This window comes from Neovison vison, chromosome 6 (assembly GCF_020171115.1).
Source record: "Neovison vison isolate M4711 chromosome 6, ASM_NN_V1, whole genome shotgun sequence".
Lineage (NCBI taxonomy): Eukaryota > Metazoa > Chordata > Mammalia > Carnivora > Mustelidae > Neogale > Neogale vison.
Window position 1 is genome coordinate 132,960,420 of NC_058096.1, and position 23,137 is coordinate 132,983,556.

The 23,137-nt window shown below is 38.7% G+C and overlaps 1 protein-coding gene across 3 annotated transcripts in view; it reads right to left on the bottom strand.

Annotated features, from left to right (window-relative positions):
* Nucleotides 1-462: 462 nt before the first annotated feature.
* The window catches only part of COL6A5 (collagen type VI alpha 5 chain), a 96,564-nt gene continuing 73,889 nt past the window's right edge, over nucleotides 463-23,137 (bottom strand). The window contains exons 37-40 of one of the 3 annotated variants that reach the window (XM_044252400.1): nucleotides 13,278-13,967; nucleotides 11,811-11,907; nucleotides 10,837-11,081; nucleotides 463-1,272 (exon numbers count right to left, since the gene is read on the bottom strand). In XM_044252400.1, coding sequence (XP_044108335.1) covers nucleotides 1,253-1,272; nucleotides 10,837-11,081; nucleotides 11,811-11,907; nucleotides 13,278-13,967 — 1,052 coding nt within the window. In that variant the 3' untranslated portion in view covers nucleotides 463-1,252. The remainder of the gene's footprint in view (nucleotides 1,273-10,836; nucleotides 11,082-11,810; nucleotides 11,908-13,277; nucleotides 13,968-23,137) is intronic. The other 2 variants (XM_044252396.1, XM_044252398.1) reach the window with 2 other exon arrangements.

Consider the following 23,137-nt stretch of genomic DNA (forward strand, 5'->3'; position numbering starts at 1 on the left):
ATTTATGTGGGAAAAGTACATAATTGCCAGTACTATTACCCTATGAACAGAGTCACTTTAAAAATGCACAAAATAGGGGCGCCTGGGTGGCTCAGTGGGTTGAGCCTCTGCCTTCGGCTCAGGTCATGATCTCAAGGTCCTGGGATCCAGCCCCACATTGGGCTCTCTGCTCAGCAGGGAGCCTACTCCCCCCGCTCCCCTACCTTGCCTACGTACTTGTGATCTCTCTCTCTCTGTCAAATTAATAAATAAAATCTTTTAAAAATATGCAAAATATACTTGCTTGGCAATTATTAGTTGCCTTGACCTAATTGAAAGACTTAAAAAATGAATTCACTATTGGTTTATTACTATATATATATATATATATATATTCCAAATATGTTTAATCCTGTACTGGTGTTTCAGTGGGCCTGAGTTAGATGACAGGTAGTTAAAAATGAACAGAATACGCTTCCAGCTCAGACTTGCTTTTATTCTAGAACGTGTCACTTATTCCATTGTAATTCCCAAGAACAGCTCTGGTCATATAGAATATTCATTTTTTCCATAATTTTTTTCCCAGCAAAAGCCAAGTACATATAAAGCAAAGCATGTTAAATGTAAAACAAATGATCACAGCACAAAATAGCCATTCATAAAATTAGCCTCATTTCATTTTTTTTTTTCTCATGAAATCCATTCTTTTCTAAATGTTCTGGTAAAGAGCAAACATTGACTGTGGTGGCAGCAGCTGGCCAGGTGGGTTTTATAGGGTACTCAGGCTGGATTCACCAGCTGTACCAGAGTTGAAGAGATGGATGAGAGTTTCTCATTCTATGAGGAGATAGGAGACATTCCTAGGAAATTCTAATTCTAACTGCTTTTTCTTCAACTGCCCAATCTGAGATGTAGATGTGATGAAAATCATGACAAAAATCTTCTTTAAGCAGATATAGCATCATATTGCGATCTGAACCATCCAGAGCTCTCGAAGAAAAGATTCCGTCAGCTTTTCCTGGTCAGTTGTCCAAGTTCTCAGAAGAGATGAAATCATTCCTAGTTTCTCAGTTATGCTTATTGATGTCTTCACTCAGAAAAGTCTCCCTTTCAGATTTGAAGCAGAACAAATTTAGCATGTTATTAGCCAATTGGTTTCATGAAAAGTTCCTGCCCCTCACCACTCCACTTCTGACAGATGATTTGTAGTTTCTGGTTAGAATCACATGGAATAACACATTGCCAGTGGAATGATCTTCCTTTTCTGCTTTAATCATCTTGAGTCCTCACCATCTGCAAAATATAAAAGTATAAATTGTTCTTAAAGTCACCGGATTTGTTTATCATGTTTGCTCTAGACTCAACTCCTCTTTTGCCACATATGAATCGAACACACATAGTTTGCTGCTTTCAAGAGTCAAAATAAAAGGGTGATGTGATGATCTATACAAATGAGCAACATATAAGTAGAACTATAAATGTGATTCTTCCTGGGAAAATGTTGGTACCTTCATCATCTGAAATTCCACACTTAGCACATTCAGTGGCTGGTATCACTGCTTCAGAGCAGGAAGGAATGTGCAGAGCAAGGACTCTGCCCAGAATCCTTCTAATCTTCTTTTTTAGCATTAATTTCTAGGACAAAATGCCTTCCCTTCTTGTCCTTCTTCCCTCCTCCTCCCTAATCACCCTCGTGTGAGCTTTCACTTTAGCATCAACACCTACTATTCTTAGGAGGGCTGCTGTCCCACCCCTGGAGTGGTTTCCATCACCTGCGGCATGAGTGCCTGGGAAGTCACAGCCCCTGGCCTGTCGATGATCTACCTAGAGAGTGCGAAAGCCCGACTCTTTTGCTCAGGTCAGGATGAGTCCGCAGTACAGCTCAACATGCTAGAGTATCTGCGTGTAGCAAGCTAAAGCTGTACTTGATGGCACTTTGCCCGAGATGACACCCTTGCTTGTCTTCCACTTCTTCCCTCTCATGCTTCTTCCATTCCCTTTCAGTTTCTCCTGTGAGTGAGTGCCATCTCCATAAATCACAAGTACACAAATCCTCACTGCAGGGTCAGCTCCAGGGAACCTGGCCCAAGGCAGGATGTGAGAGATGATCCCATGTACTTACTTCAGACTGACTTACATACCCATCTCAAAGGAAACAGTCATGTACACCTGCCGTGCATATTTTAAAAAGTTAACATCTAATTATTTTTTTCATTATGAGTTTAAGCATTTGAAAAGGACGTAATTTGTGACATAGTGTAAAAACTCACATTTAGAAATAAAACGGCCACCTTTTTCTTTCAATTTACCCAATAGAATATATATAGCACAAGGATTTGATAGCACCCATTTTCCATTGAAAATATATGTAAACATGCTCATGCTTCAAAGTCAGATATTTTGTAGTGTTCCTTTTTCTCCTTAAACATGTATTTCCATTCCACTTCCCACACAGAATTTCATTTAATTGTAATATATTTACATGCTTTAAAATCTTTTGTTTGCCTAATCATAAATCTTTGCATCAAAAAATATATTTAAGCACATGTTTTTTATTTCCTATGACTATAAGCTCCTATGTGTTAACATTTTCTGATGGAATACCATTACAATTATCAAAACAGCATATATATTTAAATTTTAGTAATTCTAGCAAAACAAAAGTCAAAAATTTTATTGGAAATGCATTTCTTATTGAGATGGATAGTTTTTAGCTATTACTTTACTTACTAGTACAATTTACTGCTAGAGTAATGCAATTTTTTAAAAGATTTTATTTATTTATGATAGAGATCACAAGTAGTCAGAGAGGCAGGCAGGGAGAGAGAGGAGGAAGCAGGCTCTCTGTGGACCAGAGAGCCCAATGTGGGGCTCGATCCCAGGACCCTGGCATCATGACCCAAGCCGAAGGCAGAGGCTTTAACCCACTGAGCCACCCAGGCGCCCCGAGCGATGCAAAATTTAATATTAATTCTATTAATATTTATTGTTATAGTTTTAAGCACTGATAAATATTGTTTACATAGACAGATGGGTTTTGAAGGAATTTTATTATAGCAATACCAAACAATTCTTTGAATTCTGAGTTATGTGCCAAAAACTACCCAGTAATCTTTCAAAAAGCTTTTATTTACAAAAGAATCTGTTACCCTGTCACTGGATGACATTTTCTCACTTCTGGGAAATGCACCCAAAAACACTTCACTGAACTTATCAAATGGCTATTAATAATACTAGTTAGTTATTCTTCCACTTACAGGTATGGTGTTTATCCTGAGACACTAAAATGTGGCTGGAAAATCTTAATATTGATAAATAAAGCACACTTCACATGTATGCTATTACCGTATTTTTTGATAAAATAATATTTCTTATAATCTGTTTTATGTATTTTTTCCTTCAGAATCTTTTTTTTAAAAAGATTTAATTTATTTATTTAACAGAGAGAGAGAGATTACAAGTAGGCAGAGAGGGGAGGAAGCAGTTCTCCCTGCCGAGCAGAGAAGCCCAATGTGGGGCTCGATCCCAGGACCCTGAGATCATGACCTGAGCCGAAGGCAGAGGCTTAACCCACTGAGCCACCCAGGTGCCCCTTTCCTTCAGAATCTTGAGGCTCCAATTTGACTTATTCTCTTGATGGGACATATCCCCATATAGCCTAATTGGCAGAACTAGTCCTTACAGTAAAACCAATTAACATCACTTTTTCATTTGGGAGATTTGGTCTTCCAACTGAAATACGTATGTTAGTGAGGGTCTCTGTGATGATGTCTTACTTATGATTCCATTCCAAGATAGGTAAATGATTAAGGGTTTTGTTATGATTTTTTTGGCCTGATGAAACAATGCCTGCTCTCCACTGATACTTCATTTATAGGCTCTCTGCTTTGTTCTCATGGATTTCTCACTTTGAAGAGGGGTGTTTTTTGCCAAGATCGGGGAATGGAGCAGGCCAGATTATTAAATGAAACTTATCATCACTCCTACCATCCTTACTCTATAGTATAACTGAATTCAAACATCAAAACATGAATTCAAATACCTCATTTCTAGCAACACATTTCTTCCTTAACAGAAACATGTACAGGATGGGAAAGAACTGAAGCCTTACCTGGCTTAAAGGAGGCCTACAGATCCAGTATTTAAAATGACTCTTTGACAACATGCTCCCCCCTCCTTACCTTATGCCTCCCTAGGAGGGTTTACATTTGGGCAGAGCACAGAATCAGATTCAGAATGGCTGAGAGAGTTGCCTAGCAGGCTTAATTGGAAGCAAATGCAACCCTTGATCTTGGGGTTGTGAGTCTGAGCCCCATGTTGGGTATAGAGATTACTTAGGAATAAAATCTTAGGAGCACCTGGGTGGCTCAGTGGGTTAAGCCTCTGCCTTCGGCTCAGGTCATGGTCTCAGGGTTGTGGGATAGAGCCCCACATCGAGATACCTGCTTGGTGGGGAGCCTGCTTTCCCCTCTCTCCCTGCCTGCCTCTCTGCTTACTTGTGAGCTCTGTCAAATAAATAAATAAAATCTTTAAAAAAAAAAAAAGGATGGCTGAGAAATATACCTTTTTTTTTTTTTTTTTTTAAATGAGGTGGGGGACATCTGTAAAAGGGGATGCAGGAAAGGAGACCCTCGATGATTCCTCAAATAGAGACATTCTCAGGTAGACAGAGTCCTTTAAGACTAATTTTTAGGGGGCGCCTGGGTGGATCAGTGGGTTAAAACCTCTGCCTTTGGCTCAGGTTATGATCCCAGGGTCCTGGGATCGAGTCCCACATCAGGCTTTCTGCTCAGCAGGGAGTCTGCTTCCTCCTCTCTCTGTCTCTGCCTCTCTGCCTACTTGTCTGTCAAATAAATAAATAAAATATTTTTTAAAAAAAAGACTAATTTTTAGAAATCCATGCCCTGGGAAGTCTTTGTGTGCCCCTTAGTATGAAAAACACTGGCCTTCCCAAGCTCCTCATTACACAAATAAAAAAGCTGAAGACCAAGATAAAATTTGAGATCACAAAGCTAGTTGGTGACAGAACCAAAATTAGCATCCAAATCTCCTCATTCCTAATCTGGCATTCTTCCCACCATGGCCGTCAGCTCTAATGCCATTTGTCATCACCACTGTCATCATCATCATTTTAAATAATAGCTAACATGTATTAAGCTTTCACTCTATGTAAAATGATATTTGAAGCAATTTACATTCATTTAAGGATCATATTACCCTACGATGTAGGCTCCATTATTCTGGCCATTTTACGGGTAGGGAAATGAAACCTCAGAAAGGCAAAATAATGGGCCTACGATCACATGACCAGTAACTGCAGAAATAGGAGTCAAATCCATATCCTTATCCAGTGGCCCCTGGGTTCACTCTTTTAACTACTGTTTCCCAAACTGGTTTCTATAGAACACTAGTCCCTGATAAAAGATTCTGTGGTCATAATGGTTTGACAATAGCCTCTCTCTCAGAAACACAATGAAGATTAGCCCAATAAAGGCACTAAGAAGTCTTGCAAAAATGATACCTACTTATCAGTGTTTTACAAGAAAAATTTCTCCCAATTACCTATTAATATCTAACAAAAGGACTCACATTAAAGAAGACTAATTTAGGCTCAATATTTGTAACACTAGGTCAGTGCTTCTCAAACCCTGGCCTGCATCAGAATCATCTGGAGAGTCCCAACCCCAGAGTTTCTGATTCAGGAGGTCTTTGGTAGGATTCAAGGATCTGCATTTCCAGTGACTTCCTAGATGATGCTGATGTTGATGGTCCAGGGACCATGCTTTGAGCAATACTCTTCTTGATGTTAGAAAAATAAAGACTAAGAAACAAGCCCTAATGTGGTATAATGGGAAAAGGAATACAGTTGTTCTTCTTAAAAATCCACATTAAAACCTTGCATATGTACATTAATGAGCAAAATAATCTGTACATTAAGTAGATGGATAAAATCTAAACATCAGAAAAATGAGTAGGTGAAAAGAAAAGCTCACTCTCTCTGGGAAAACAAAGATAAGCATAGCAAGATCAACTTATAAGGGCTGATCATCCTTCACAATGGGTTATTTTTAATTGTCACATATATTACCAGACTTAGATCATTCATGTAAGATAATCCTAGCTGATTATATGCCAAGCACATTGTGTATTTTGACCTTCATATGTATCATCTCCAATCTTTCAACAACCCAGATAATGAATTTTTTTCAGATAAATATTTTATTATCTTTTTTCCATTGATTATTTGTGTTCTAGAAACACAATTGTAGGGTATGCGTCTTTGTGACGAAATGGTATTGGACTAGGTGCTGTGAATATTCTTTGGTAAGACAATTTTAGATGTCTGCCACTTCCATTTCCTTATCTATAAAAAGATACAAGACAACTCAGTGATTTCTAAAGTCATTCCATTTTCAAATTCTAATCTTGCATGATTCCATTCCAAGAAAGAAGCCAAACTGACATTTCCTAAAGAGACTCAGACTGACTTCATGGAGAAGAGATGGCCAAATGTCACCCAATCAAGTTACTGGCTAGCACTCTCAGAGGGAAATGTTTCCCTCTGTTTCTCAGAGGGAAATGAGTAAAGACATCATCAACTTCTGGATATAGGATATATAATTAAGTAGAAAAATGGAGGAAACTTCTGGAGGAAAGAAATTTTGGAGAATAATAACAAACAAAAAAGGTCTCAGTAATGCTCACTTGATAATCCTTTTGAGTTACCAAACATCATTTTCAGCAGTAATCTCACCTCAAGAGATTGAGTATTGAGATTAGGTAACAGGACTGATTGAATAGAAATTTACAGAAGTGTTTTTCAGACTTATATGCATATTGGGATTGCTCTGGGGCTTCAAAAAAAAAAAAATGTTGCCTGTGTCTCCCTCCCAGAGATCTAAGTGATGTAGAGTGTGGGCTGGACTGTGGAACTGTCAACAAATACCCAGGTCATTATAATCCATAGACAAGCTTGGGCAATGCTGATTTATAGGGTTTCTTCCTGTAATTATGTTGTTAATTATATCCCCTGCTGTGTACTGTATTGTGTCCCCCCAAATTCAGATGTTGAAACCCTACATGACTATATTGGATATATGGCCTTTAAGAAGGTGACTAAGATTAAATGAGTTCTTAAGATGGAGACACAATCTGATAAAAGTGGTGAAATTAGAAGAGGAAGTGACACCAGGACTGTCTTCACCATGTGAAAACAGAGCAAGAAAGTAGCTGTCTGCAAGCCAGAAAGAGAGCTCTCATTAAAAACAAACTGGCTCTTGCCCTGACCTTGGTCTTCCCAGCCTCCAGAACCATGAAAAAATAAATTAGTGTTGTTTAAGTCCTCCAGTCTATGGCATTTTTTTTTAAGATTTTATTTATTTATTTGACAGAGAGAAATCACAAGTAGGCAGAGAGGCAGGCAGAGAGAGAGGGGGAAGCAGGCTCCCTGCTGAGCAGAGAGCCCGATGCGGGACTCGATCCCAGGACTCTGAGATCATGACCTGAGCCGAAGGCAGCGGCTTAACCCACTGAGCCACCCAGGCGCCCCTCTATGGCATTTTTTATGGTAGCCTGAGCTACCATCCACCCTCTCTATCTCAGATCTGATTCCTTTCTCCAGTATTCGGAAAGCACACTAAATCAGGACCTGCCAGACTAGGGTCAAGTCCTAGAAAGGCACTAAACCTATTTGAGCTTCAGTTTCTCTATCCAAATATGAGGGGTATTATTTCCTGTCTCTTACACAGGGTTTTGGAGAGAACTCAGTAGGATCATTTACATGAAATTACCTTCAAAGACAGTATGGCTCTGTACACAGGTGAGCTGCAGCTGGTACCTGCCACTTTTTCTCACTCAACCAGCCTCCCTTTCCAATCCCCTCCTTGATTTCCCTCTTGGGCCCCCTCCTCAGTATGTTCTCTCAGCCCTCTGATCCTCAGTCATTTGGCCTCACCCTAACTCTCTGGTTCTCCCATCACTGCTTTCCTTTAGCACATGTCTGTTAGCAACAAATCCTCTTAGTTTTCCTTTATCTGGAAGTATCATTATTTTGTCTTCATTCTGGAGGGCTATGTTCACTGGATATAAAATTCTGTGTTCCGAGTCCTTTGATTTCAGTATGTGAAAGAAAAATATGTTTCACTATCTTTCAGCCTCCATGATTTCTTATGAGAAATCTACCATCATTTGAAGAATTGTTCTTTCTTTTGTAATATGTAGATTTTCTCTAGCTGCTTCGAGATTTTTCTTTATCTTTTGTTTTTAGCAGTTAATGATGTGTCTTGAGTGGGGTTTTAAACTCCGTAAAGTTATATCTTCTACTAATTTGGGAATTTTTTGTCCATGGTTTCCTCTAATATGTATTTTCTTCTGACTGAATCTAACTTTCTTTTCTTTCTACATTCCTTCTAGAATGCCAATAAAACAAATGTTAGACCTTTGTAATTATTTACAAGTCTCTCAGGGTCTGTTCATTTTTAAAAATCCCTTTCAGATTATATAATTAATATATCTTCAAGTTCTTCGAGTCTTTCCTCTGTCATCCTCCTTCTGCTTTTGAGCCTGTCCATTAGTTGCATATAACACCCAGAGCTCATCACCACACATTTCTGCTGAGAATACCTTTCCGTTCATTTCAGGTTGTTTGCCTTTATCTCATGGAGCATAGTTATCATAGCTGCTTCAATGGCTTTGTCTGTTATTTGTCTTTTCCTTTGAGAATAGTTCACATCTCCTGGTTCCCTGTAGGTTGCCTAGTTTTAGGTTTTATCATGAACATTTTGAATATTATGTTGTATAGACTCTAAATCCTAATATGATACTATGTAGAATTTTAAATTTTTTGTCAGCAGGCAATCAACCTGGTAGGTTGCAAGTGCTGTGTTACCTCCTATGAACAGTGGTTCTATCCTCAGTTTAATGTCCAAAGCCTTTGCTATCCTGTTCTGGGTCTTCCCCATCCATGCACAGCATAGTGGAGAGCCCAGGGCTTATGCAGCTCCCATAATTAGATTAGAGGATCCCCTTCTCCAGTTCTCTTCTCTCTGGGGCTATCCTACATGCTGACCAACAGGGCTTCTCTTCCTAGTTCCTCTGGCCAGAAAAACAGGGTTTCTCTTTAATTTTAGCTAGCTAGCCTTCTACTCAGCTCCAAACTTTGCCTACTTTCAGAGCAAAACAGTGGGCAAAATAGTGAGAGGAGGGGTACCTGGGTGGCTCGTTGGTTAAGCATCTACCTTTGGCTCAGGTCTTGATTTTGGGGTCCTAGATTGACCCTTGCATCAGGCTTCCTGCTCAGTGGAGACCCTGCTTCTCCTTATTCTTCTGCCTCCTCCCCTGCTTGTATGCTTTCTCACTCTCTGTCAAATAAATAAATAAAGTCTTCTAAAAAGTTTTTTAAAAATGAGAGGAAAGAAAGGGGAAATGGGGATTTCTTCCACAACCTCTTACAAACAAGGGCCCCTTTTCTTAGTTCTCTGTCCACAAACATGGGGTTTGTACTGAGTTCTAGCCTCCTGCCTTACTGCCATTACACAGTTCCAGGACTCGGGTCTGGCCTCAGGCCAAATCCACAAAAGGAAACAGAAAAGACAATGGGAAACTTTATAATATATCTGCTATCTAAATCTTCTTTTCAGAGATTTCAGGAGGTTGCTTTTTTGTGTTTTCTCCAGAGTTCTCAGTTGTGATCAGTGGGAGAGAGAGGCTATATGGGCTTAGTCCATCTTGACCGGAAACAGATATTTCATTGTATTTATATTTGATTTTTCTTTTCTTACACGTCCCTTCCCTTTCTATAGTTTTCTATATTTCCTCTATTCTCATCTCTCCTATTTTCCTGATTCTATTCAATATCTATATACTAGCTATGCCTACAATTATACCCATATCTAATACATATAGATGTATATATGAAGTGTTGATATATATTATATATTAATATATATTACAATATTGTATATTAATATAGCTATATATATTACATACTTAATATTGTACATACATACTGTATACATACATGGCATTTCATTATATAATCATACCAAATTTGATTTATCATACCTGCTATTGGGCATTTTTGTTTCCACTTTGGGACTACTACAAATAATGTTTTTATGGACATTCTAATACATGACTTTTGATGAATATATATATTTTCTGTAGGGCATATACATTAAAGTTGATAGTCATAGTATATGTATATTTTCAGCTTTAGTAGACACCCAAGAATATTTATTTTAAAGTAATTTCCCATGTAGTTTTGATACACAATAAAAATTGTAAATAGCTTTTCTAGAGCCTACTATAGCTTCCTGTTCTCCATCTTCCATTTTTCCCTTTAACTCTAGGTCCAGAAACACCTCCTTACATTGCCTAGGACGCTGCCCTCGGTCTCCAGAGAAGTCCACTCCAGGCACTGGTTAGAAGCCCACATCTCAGAGCAGGAAAGCCTGGGTTGCTAAGGGAGAAGGTGGACCCTCAAACACTGGAGGTTTGTTGCATAGCTCTCCCCCACTGCATTTTGCACAAGGATGAAGGGCTCTGCTTGCTTAATCAGGACTTGTGTGGTCCTTTGTCTCATCCCATTCCCTGACCCCACAAACATCTATACCTACTTCCAGTTCTGGTTTTGTCAACACCATTGATTCCTTTTTTTTTTTTTTTTTTGCCTTTCTGGAGTTATGTCTTGTCTGCCTCCTCATTTGGGGAACCCCTTGCACCCCTAGATGATAGGCACCTCTATCCTGTCATTTCTACTTGTCCCAGTGAGTTCTCCTTGCTCATCTTCGCTCAGCTTCGACCAGGGGAAATCCAAAGGTACTTCAGGGTCTTCGATTCTATTGTACCCAAGGTTACCTTTTTTATCTTGTTGTTTACCATCTGCTAGAGCTGGCATTTCTTCTGATTGTGCCTCTTTCTCATTGTTCACCAGCAGTTCTCCAGTTGAAAAGAGCAGGTATAACTTCTGGATCAAATCAGTAGCAGTCTCAGAACCATTACTAGGACTGATCCCTAATACAAATGAATGCTGCTCCTGGGAACCAAATTCATCAAACAGCTCACTGTTTCCTGTCTCTATTTTATACACCTCAGGAATATGGCTGAGGTGACAGAGAAAAGAGATGAAAAATACATTAGCCAAGTCCCTTGCAGAATTAAAAGTAAATACAGGCAGATATAGAACAGCAATAAATTTTATGCATGTGCTTGGAGTAGTCCAAATGCAGTTTGTGGATGAAACTTGACTCAGGGGCATTTAAAAAAAATATTCCAAAGGAAATTAGAACATTGTAACAGTGGTTTAGTACTCCAAAGCAATCTTATTTTCACCACTGAATTTTTATTGAGTATTTAGGGTTGTACTTTGCAAAATTGAAGAGAAAAGGATCCTTCCTACTAGTCTTCATATGGGTTCTGTTTTTTAAATGGTGAATGTTCTGGTTGCTTTTGCAATTTTTTTCTCTTTTTGTTTTTATTTTCCTCTAAGATTGTTATATCTAAAATTTGATGTTATAAGTTTTCTGTTTTGGTAGTACCCAATATTAGAGTGGTATTATATAAGGTATTACAAAGAACTTTTTTTTTTCCATAAAAGCAACAGAAATGGAAACATGGTTCTTTCTAATATGGGTCATATTCTATCTGCTATTAACTCCAGATCTGTGCAGTCATCACAGACCAGGAGTATTTCACACACAAACTCACACACACACACCCCTACATCCCAAGCAAACTTGCATCCTGAAAACTAAAGCACAGTTCATTTAAAATTATTTTTGTAAGGACTATTTCCAGCTGTAGTATTACCCAAACTGAATTTGCCAACTCACAATGCATTGTTTCCTGAGCCAACATTCTCTGGGTTGGGAGAGGTGATGTTAACACACTTGGGTCTCAGATCTGCAGGGGGATATTTGTTGATGGCACCTGGAGAAAGAGTGCGCTGGTTAATCTAAACTTTATCCTTCTATATTCTATCGCCCGGGTCAGTCATCTTCTCCTGCGGTTAGAGGTATCTTCAAGAGCAAATTAATTTTATAAAGTCCTTGGCAAAGTAGTCACCCTCTGACATTTGCAATATCTCACTGGCAAAGTCAATGAGATAAAGCAGTGATCAAGTAAAAAATTCTCAAGCTCTGTATGTCACAGGCTTGTGATACAATTCAAGGACATCTCTCCATCCCTTCTAAGATCTATTTCTCTTCCTCTAAATAGAAGATCTTTCCAGAAGACACATTGAGCTACTGAAATTGTCTGTCCTATTTATCTTAGGGTTGGAAGGAGGCTTTTTTTTTTTTTTTTTTTTTTTGCAAGTGGTGAATCTGCTACGATACATATGAATCCAGAATTCCAAAATTCCTTAGGGTTACATGAGCCCTGGGGCTTTGTGCAGGGCAGCAAATCTGCAATTCTGTTAATTCTCTGGGAAACTTGCAGGAGCTGCAGGTAACTAATGTGGCCTCTGCCTCACTCCTAATTCCAGCACAGGCCAGAATTTGCTTGATGCCACAAGCTCTCAGGTATTCTACTATACCCACGTCTAAAATTGCAACTCACAGACAGAGGCTGGAGCAGTCACTCTCAAAGCCCCACTATAAAAAAACACCCTTAAGACCCTGCTTGGCTATGCCTGAGCCAGTTGTTTGGGACAAAGGCTCTGGAAGAAATTCATGCCCATGGCTCAAAAGAATTAAAGTCAAACCAAAGGTAATTTTCAATGAAAGATAAAACAGAAGTCCTTGGAGCAGTTGGAGAGTGATGGTAGTGGGATATTACTGATTATAGAAGTATACTTCTTTTTGGGTACAGTATTGAAATATAGTTTAAAGAAGAGGAGCACAGCTCTGGTGTCAGAATGCATGGGGCTGAGTCTAGAATTTGCCAACTGTTAAATTGTAAACTTTTGGGCAATTTATTTAATGTCTCTGAACCTTTGTTTTCTCACCTGTAAAATGGAGATAATAGTACTTTCGTTTGAGGGCTGTACTGAGGATTAAATGATATAATCCATTTAAAGAAGTTGCTACATAGTACATAGTAAACAGATAAGGGTTAAAAAACACTTTTTTGCCTATATGGTGGTTTTCTGGCAAAGACCTTGACAGTGCAGCAGTAAAGTTCAAGGTCAGTAAGGCCTGATATTTTTCTCTGGTTTTCTCACTGCCTCCTACTCACACATTAGACTGGACCACTCTCCACTGAAGTAAGGAGTTATTACTAAGCCACCTAGTGGACTGTACACAGAGACATTAAATCTATTGCAAAAGCAATAGAAGAGAAAAGGTTTAATGACTTACGTCTGATTAAATGAACAAATGGCTTGACAAACTTGATGATATAGTTCAAATCTGGCTTGTGGATTCGGCCAAGCTGGACTAAGTGATGATCCAGTGGGTGGCTGGCTAATTCTTCTAATTCTTTGTCGTTGTGTATAGGACCAAAGGAAAATACAAATATGGTGTAGCCCTGACACTTGGCTCTCAGAGCTACATTTCTTAAGGCTTCCTTGTCTAAGGGGTTGGTTATGCCAGCAGATATAACAAAGATAACTTTGTTTTTCCTCAGGTTGGGTGTTCCTACAAATACATTGTCAATTGTCCATTGCAGGGCATGACCAATAAAAACATCTCCATTGAGTTGTTGAAAAGAGTCTTGGAGATGATGTTTCATTTGGTGTACATTGTTGTAAGTAACCAAATCAAATTCCAGGTAGACAGGGCATTTTCCACTGTTGGGCATATAGCCTGGAGGAGAATAGCTCACGACTGCCACTCTATCTCCTAACATGGAAGTCAGTGGGTAGGAGGCAACACGAAAATAATCAAGCACTGAAATTAGAAAAGCTTTCACTTCCTGAAATTCATCATTTCCTATTCTTTGGGAAGCATCTATGAGGAAAGCCACATCCATGTAATATTCTTGAAGAGAGGTATCTCCAGGTTCATTAGTAAGACCTGGTTCTTCTTTTCTGCCATGGTTTTCATGTCCTGCAATAGAATAGCTCAAGTCACTCTTTTCAGCAGAAGGCTAAATTTGGAACTGCTAGCCAAGGATGACCAAAAAACATCATGGGATTTTGCCACGTGTTATTCCCATACCCATGGCAGACATCATAAATCAATTATAGTACTTATTCCCAGATGCATTCTCCAAATATGTTTCCACGCACTGCATGGGAAACCACCTGCATGCCATAGGTGCTGTCATGTGACAAAAAATGTATTTGCTAGCCTGTCTCAGATATTTGTCAAAGGACTGGTCAATCCTCTAGCTAGTATCATATGTAAGTTGAGGAACATGTAACTATTTTTAGTGCACTCCACATGATTACAAAATTTGAAATACACATTTGTATGAGATCTAACTATTATGCAGCCACTCTAAGAGAAAGGCATATATGTCAAAGTCATATTTATTGATGTCACAACCACATATACCTTTATACATATGTTCAAAATATGTACTATAGTGTGATGTCATGAGAGCAAATATAAATGCTGACTTTAGAATCCAAACTCTGTGTAAGACCTTAAATGCTCTAAGATGCTGGTACCTAAAGTGCCAGTCCACAAAATGTTTATTGGCCCAGGACAAAATCAGGAGCTTGCACATGTTGTAAGTCATCCGCATTACTAAGCATACTGTTTAGTTCAACTGACTATTTTTTTTTTTTTTGTAGCAAGACTTTCTCAATCAATGAAACAGTGCCTTGATTTACATTCTGATGCTGATGTCTTATCTTGCCGCAGATCTGCCCTTCAAGTAGCACTGCTCTAAGCCTAAGGGATCATGAAACCATGTCCACAATCATGTTCATGTGGATGGTGACTGGTCAGTGAAGTCACAACAGGAAATGTCAGCTCAGAAAGACAGGAAGTAGGTGGCCAATGTTCTTTTTTCTATGAAAAAAGTATGTCTATAAACCTAATCAAGCAAGAAGATTTCTAATTGGCAAAATTTATTGATCCCCATCAGTGCTAAAACCCCATTATTCATGGTTTATATTTATTACTTTATTTACTCCTCACCATACTTACAAATAAATCAATTAACCTGTATTAATGCCATAAAATCTTAATAAAATAGGATGCCAAAAACAACCCCATGAATAATGCTATTAACAGGGCAAACGATCCGTTATACATTTGTAGCTCAAATAAATCTGAATTTCTAGGGTAAACTCCACATTATCTTTTTTTTTATCTATTGTTGAATTTTGACAAATAAAAATTATATAAAAATCATGAGATGTATAATGTAGTGTTTTGATATCACTACACCTTGCATAATGATTATGACAATCAAGCTAATATTATTGGATTTGGTTTACTTAAAATTTTGTTTAGAATTTTTGCAGCTACTAATGGGTATTTACCCCAAAGATACAGATGTAGTGAAAAGAGGGGCCATCTGTACCCCAATGTTTATAGCAGCAATGGCCACAGTTGCCAAACTGTGGAAAGAACCAAGATGCCCTTCAACGGACGAATGGATAAGGAAGATGTGGTCCATATACACTATGGACTATTATGCCTCCATCAGAAAGGACGAATACCCAACTTTTGTATCAACATGGACGGGACTGGAAGAGATTATGCTGAGCGAAATAAGTCAAGCAGAGAGAGTCAATTATCATATGGTTTCACTTATTTGTGGAGCATAACTAATAACATGGAGGACAAGGGGAGATGGAGAGGAGAAGGGAGTTGAGGGAAATTGGAAGGGGAGGTGAACCATGAGAGACTATGGACTCTGAAAAACAATCTGAGGGTTTGAAGGGGAAGGGGTGGGAGGTTGAGGGAACCAGGTGGTGGGTATTAGAGAGGGCATGGATTTCATGGAGCGTGGTGCAAAAACAATGAATACTGTTACACTGAAAAGAAATAAAAAAATTTAAAAAAAGGAAATAAAAAACCAAATATATTTTTCTTCAAAAAAAAAAAAAAAAGAAGAGGTACATTGGTCTCTACACCAATTCTTTCTTCCTGCCCCATGGCAGTAAGCTGGGGCAATCATAGGATTTACTTCATTTGTTTTCGTCTCTCAGGGATCCTTCTTTCATTTCCTGATGTCTATTGTCTTTCATTTCATGATGTCTATTGTCTTGAAAACTATTGGTTCATGTGTGTTTGTGTGTAGAGATATAAATATATATCTAATAGGTGAGAACTAGCCATTTTGTTTGAGATGTTCCTATGTTCTCTTCCTTCTCACAAAAGGACTAAGATCTCATAATTTGTACATCAGATTCTTCCTTTATCAATACATCTGTAGTAACTGAATAGGATTTTGAATTTCACAAGCAGGTATAAAATCTTTGGGCTTTTCATTCCCCATAGGAACCTACCTTTAAATTCTTTGAATTTTTTTTTTATCCAGATAAAAGCCCCTGATTAAACTATTAGATATGAAATTGGAAGTGCAGACAAAAGCATTTATTTCATATTCCTCCTTGCTGTGACTGCTATGTGCCATACTTTAAACCTAAAAAATCACCATCATAAACACTTCCAGAGTTCTTGGCTATAGTGTATTTGGCTATGAAGGTCAGTTAAATGGATATGTCTGTCATGTTGAAGTTTACAATCCTGGAGATAACTAACCACCACCTGCACTGTCATCAGGATCTTTGTTTTCCAACTATAGCATTTTGGCTTCTTTAAAAAGAATAATCAACACACTTTGTTAAAACGTGAGGAAAAGTATTTCATAAATGTTCTGATAGAAAAGGAGGATCGATTTATGTTAGTGAAATGTTTTTTCATGCATGCCCATATCGAAAGGTTTACTGCTTTTTCCCAATTTTCTCTTTATAACTGAGCAAAATCTCCATCTTTTTCCAAAGTACCCAGCAGAATTATTTTCTAAGGAGGCATATTTTCGCCCACAAAATCTGTAAAAATAGGCTCTCTTCCTACTTACAGGATTAGCATAAGAATCAAGAAGCTAAATGTAGATACTTATGGTTCGAAAACTCTAAAATTAGTCAAACATGAAGTATGATTATTCTAACTTTGAGTCGAAATTCATCTTACTTAGAGAGAGTGGATGTTCAAAAATATTTTCTTTCAAGAAAACCTGGCAGGGATGTGGATATAATATACCCATAGCTCATAGCAATGCTGTGTATTTTCTGGAAATGTCATGGTGCCAAATTCCCGTCTCCAAGTTTATGGAAGAATTTCCTCAGAATGGCAGAGAAGGAAGGGCTGGCTTACTTTTTATTGTGGAGGAGGCTTGGAAGGTGTGAGAGATCTAGCTAGATTTCCAGGGAAGCGGCCTCAGAAATTAGTCTAACTTTGGCCAGTATTAAAGCCACAACACCATGTGTGCTCCAATAACTTTAGGGAGAAGTGGGGGTGGAAAGGGAGCTTAGACAGAAGGGATAATCTACAGGACCCTGAGCCATTTGGACTGGGATTAAGTAGTCTGTGAAGAAGCTATGCTGCTTTTCATGGCAGTTGTGGGAAACCTCAAGATATGTATGAGTTATCCAGTGATCTGATTTGGAATTTGTCCAGGGATCAAAATTAGTCGTGTGTTCTTCATAGGCAAGTCACATGTATAACTGAGGCTAACTTACATATTTATTTCTATCCAATTGTACTGTAGATTAAAGTGACGTTGTTTTATAAGATTTCCCATGAGGCTGGCAATGTTTTCTTTCCTGCTTTTCCACTGAATATTTGATGAGACTTCAGGTCTTGTGCTCAGCTCTGTGTATGTCTTCTCTCAGTTAACCTTCCACGGGGCACCAAGAGGGTAGAATTACCATCATTCCCCTTTTACAGATGAGCAAGCAGAAGCGTGGAGAAAGTAAATTACTTGGCCAAGAAATGGCAGCTTCTAAGTGGTAGAGGAAGGATTTGACCCCCACTCATGTAACTCCCTCAGAAGAACTGGTCCTCAGATACGAGGGTAGAGCACACACAAAGGATCATATTAACCACTTCACCAAATGCCCTGAGACCTGGTGTGAAAAATGAGGTTCTTGGTCAACTGCCATTCCTTCTGAGTGAAGCCACTAGAAGAAGTTTTCTTCCAAAATAGGCAACTATATGATTAAATAAAATTTGCAATTTTTTCTTCTCTAGGAATTATAGAACAGTGGTTATGACCAGAAACTTTGGTGTTTTGAGTCCTGTCTCTGCTGTTTGTTACCTCTATGACCCTGAATCCCTCCCTACTTCACTTTCATTATGTAAAAAGCAGTAATAGTAAACTATAAAGCTTATAAGGTTTTTTAGAGAATTAAAGCTTGCACAGTGCCTAACATATCCTAATTACTCTACAAATATAATTTTTGGAGGGAGATAAACAAATAGGAAAGTCCCAGACATCTGAAAATCCTGCCCATGTTACTCTATTTCACAAATGAGAATTTCCATCAGAAAAAAACACACAGCCAGCTAGAATTAATGGAAGATAACTTGCACACGCACATATGTACACATGTTCTCAGAAATTAGAAGCTCATTCTGCTGTGTTTATGAATGTTTAACTACAGGGGAGTTAGCAATAATTTATGTACCTCTCCATTTAATGATGCCATCCCAGGCCTGTCCTCCCTCCTGTCTGCTGAGGTCACTGGCCAGACTCTAAGCTGAGGCAGCAAGGGAGGGAGGCACAAGAATTTTATGCCAAAGGGAAATACAGACACATTTAAAATTCCCTCCTTTTATTGTATGAGGTCCTCTTTTCCCCATTTACCTAAACAAGTAGAAGTTACTGTCTTAAAATAGATTTCATCCTCTTCCACCAAAGACATAGAATAAATATTTTTCTTAGACTTTATAGGTGGCACTTAGTCTGAAAGACTCACTCTGCAGTCCACTTCATACTCTGAAACAAGTCTGCAGAAGGTACCAGCACAGTGAGAAAAAGTGACACATGCCTTACGGATTATTTAGACCCAGACTACCCAGATCTAACATTTTGGTCTTTATGGTGTTATTCTGCACTCTGGCTTCTGGATAAAACTATAAGCAGTTTATAAAGCCAAGTTATTCTGGCATTATAGCTTCTGGATGGGTTTATAAACAGGATTTTTTTTAATGAAATTAAATTTTTGGAATAAAAATGCACTACTGAAATTATTTTAAACAATTCTTCCAAATTCTCAAATTTGGCAATTGGATTTATTTCCTCATCTGTAAATGCAGACAATGCCATCACCAGGAAACATGGCATACCTAGTTAAAAGTTAGTGGGTATGGGTTTGAGTCCTGACTCTGCCACTTAAAGTTAAGTGCCTGAAGCTTTTAACCTTTGCATCAGTCTCCTCATTTGTAAAATATAAAATATAGGGGAGCCTGGGTGGCTCACTTGGTTGAGTGTCTGACTCTAGATGTTGGCTTGGGTCATGACCTCGGGATTGTGAGATCAAGCCCCATGTTAGGCTCTACACTCAGGAAGGAGTCTATTTGAGATGCTTTCTCTCTATTGCACTTTGTCCTGCTCTCTGTTCACATGTGTACACTCTAAATAAATAAATAAAATCTTTAAAAAATACAAAATGTAATAATAATAATAATTAACGATAATAATGGACTTTTTGGTAAAGATTAAATAAAATCATGTGCTTAGCACTGTGCCTGGCACAGAGTTGTGCTAAGTAAGCAGTAGCTTCTGTGGTTATGGTTATTCTGCACACATTGTTCAATCATCCCTCAAGTGAGACAATGCATGCGATGCTTTGAGAATTGTACTGCAGTGAATAAATATTGGCCCCTAAAGCATCCCACTTGCACTTTTAATTAAACTGAATACTTTCTGGGACTCCTGGGTGGCTCAGTAGGTTAAGCGGCTGCCTTCGGCTCAGGTCATGATCCCAGCATCCTGGGATTGAGTCCCACATCAGGCTCCTTGCTCAGTAGGGAGCCTGATTCTCCCTCAGCCTCTGCTTGCCACTCTGTCTGCAAACAGAGGCACTCTCTCTGAGAAACAAAACAAAACAAACAAACAAACAAAAAACTGAATACTTTCTGACTTGTATTATGCATTTTTTTCATACACACAGAATATCCTCTGTCAGACCACAAGCTCCTAGTGCCTCTGTCTGAGTCTTAAAAGCAAAACAAAAAACAAAAAAAACCACTCCTAAGCCCCAAAGAGACTAGCTCAGGGCTGAACTCAGAACAGGAGCCAATACATATTTGCTACACGAAAGGACTTCTGAATAATCATGGAAAATCTAACTAAAAGCCTAGTGCTTTCATATAGGAAGCCCTCATTGCGGGCTGTCACTGTTACCTTCACCTCTACCACCCCCACTCACACCATCCCACCCTCACCACTCCACCACCACCAGCTTCACCACCACGATCATCACCACCCCGCTTACGTACCCCGACCTCCATCTCCATCGTTGGCAATACTGGTGCCACCAGCCTCTCTACCACCGCCATCAGCAACAGCAAACACCTTCACCACCACCGTCTTCACTCCACCACAAGCAGCGCCAACACTGTCATCAGAAGCCCCTCTACCACCACCACTATCACCCCATTACTAGAAATATCCAAGTTTTGTTCCATAAGAAAGGGGTCTGCCTTGAAAAAAAGGTCACTAGTGTTCTAGAACATTGCTTTATTACTTGTAATAAAGTTTTGCCTGAGACATACAGAAATAAGCTCAATGAGCATTTGAATTCAAATAGTCCACATACCCTGAACAACCAGTTCACGTTAGTTTTTTCCACATGCAAAACCTTCATGGGAGATGACCAAAACTGTAATAACGAGACAATAAATTCCCAAGCAAAAGTAAATGCAATGAACAGGAAACTCAGGTTATTCCCCAGAGAACATCAAGATGGTTGAAATTTCCTAAAGAGTTTATGAAACATATCATGAAAATTCAGATATGACCACCATTTTATTACTACCCTCCTCTTTAGAATGTACATTGAAATAAAAGTAGGACATTTACCTGATGTTCCACAGGTGATTCAGAAGCCAATTCTGCTGCATTTAAGTCTAGCATGGACTTAAATTTAGCAGATGTCAAGATAATATATTCAAGTTCAATACATGGCAGTAAAAATTAGAAACAAGTTAAGTGTTCAATGAAATAAATAAATTCATTCATTGAAAGTAATGTTATGAGATACAGAAAATCAGTATGAAGCTTGCAGCAATATGTAAAATGTATGACATAACATGATGTGAGAAGCAGGATATCCAATTGACTGATATGATGTAAATCTATGGGCTTATGGAAAAACCAAAGAATATATTCTACACTACAAATAGCTTTTGCTAAATTATTTGAGATTCTTTGTATGCAAATTTTATGTATGACAGTATTTCTATAATTTTTTAAAAATTAGCAGAATCTTGGGTCCCTGGGTGGCTCAGTCGGTTAAATGACTGCCTTTTTTAGCTCAGGTCATGATCCTAGAGTCCTGGGATCAAGTTCCACATCAGATTCCCAGCTCCATGGGGAGTCTGCTTCTCCCTCTGACCTCCCCTCTCATATACTCTCATTCTCTCTCTCTCTCAAATAAATAAATAAATAAATAAATAAATAAATAAATAAAATCTTTTAAAAAAATTAGCAGAATCTGGAGAGTATAATGGAAAAACAGTGGATAGGGTGTAGGAATTGTGAGTCCCTATTCTGAATCTTCCTGAAAGAACTTGGGGGCATGAAGTTTCTTCTAAAAATGTGTTTTTTCCACTATTAACAGTTTGACTGGATAGTGCTTTGGTGTGAGGGGAGGGTCCTGGGATTGTATGATATTTAGCAGCATCTGTGGCCTCTGTCAGTTAGATGCCAGTACTACCTCCCAGGTGGGACAGCAAAAATCATCTCCAGACATTGCAATATGTCTCCCAGGGTGCATAGAGTGAAATCACCCCCAGACAAATTTGTAAGAGAACCATTAAATATCTTTCCAGCTCTAATGCCCTGTGATCGAGTCAAAGTCAAAAGACATATTGGCTTTAAAAAAAAAGGGAAAAATGTTACTTCTCATTTCTCAGTGAAATTCATTGAAAAGAACATTAGCTGATGTTATCCTATGGCCTGAAACCCCTTAAAGCTATGAGTGAGCCCCCCAGGCTGAGTCTGTGTTGGTAATTAACATTTCATTACAAGTTATCCTGTCCTTTAATCTTGAAAGTCCACTAACTATAACTTTAATATTGGTTAACTTAGTATCTTTGATGAAAGTGCTATGCTTGCCACTGGCTCAGCAGTTACAACTTAATTAGAATTAAATCACCCATTTTTTATTACATAATTCCAAAGAACTATGTGTATTCCACTGGTCGGTAATTAAGAAGAACTGAATTTTCCGAAGAATTTTTATACTGCACACGTTGTGGTCAAAATGCTTGACATTATCTCATATATTTAGATCTTAAAAAGTATTGTAGTTGTTTTATTTTTTTAGATGTTGGATGGAGGGAAGCATGACTGTTCTGTGGTTTTACATGAGTAAAAAAAAAAAAAATTATAATGCAGTTCACCTGGAATCCTTTGAAAACAGGAATTCCAACTTTTGTCCTGTGGTGCTAGGGTCTCAATTACTTTCAGCTCCCTTGAGAACGCAGAGCTAATCTGGCATGCCAAAGTGGCGGGACGAGCAATGGTTCTTAAAACACAACCTATGTTGGGCTCCTTGCTGGCTCAGTGGGTTAAGCCGCTGCCTTCAGCTCAGGTCATGATCTCAGGGTCATGGGATTGAGCCCCGCATCGGGCTCTCTGCTCAGCAGGGAGCCCACTTCCTCCTCTCTCTCTCTCTCTGCCTGCCTCTCTGCCTACTTGTGATCCCTCTCTGTCAAATAAATAAATAAACTTTTTAGAAAAAAACCCACAACCTGTATTAGAGCTACTTGTTAAAACTCAGATTGCTGAGCTCCAGCCCCAGAGATTCTGACTTGGTAGGTCTGGAAAAAGTGCTGAGAAGAGGCATTTCTAATGACTTCCCAGATGCTGCTGGTGCTGGTGCTGCAGTTTCTAGCCTTTTCCTTGCCACTCACACCCCTAAATATGCCGCAGTAATTCTGAGGTGGGTTTAGCAATCTGAGCTTATGAAGGACTTCCAGGTGATTCTGATACAGACTGTCATTCAGCTGCTATAAGGATTGGAGAGGGCCATGGAATTAAAGATGAACTTGGACATCGGAGCAGGTAGTAAGAAGCAGAGGGA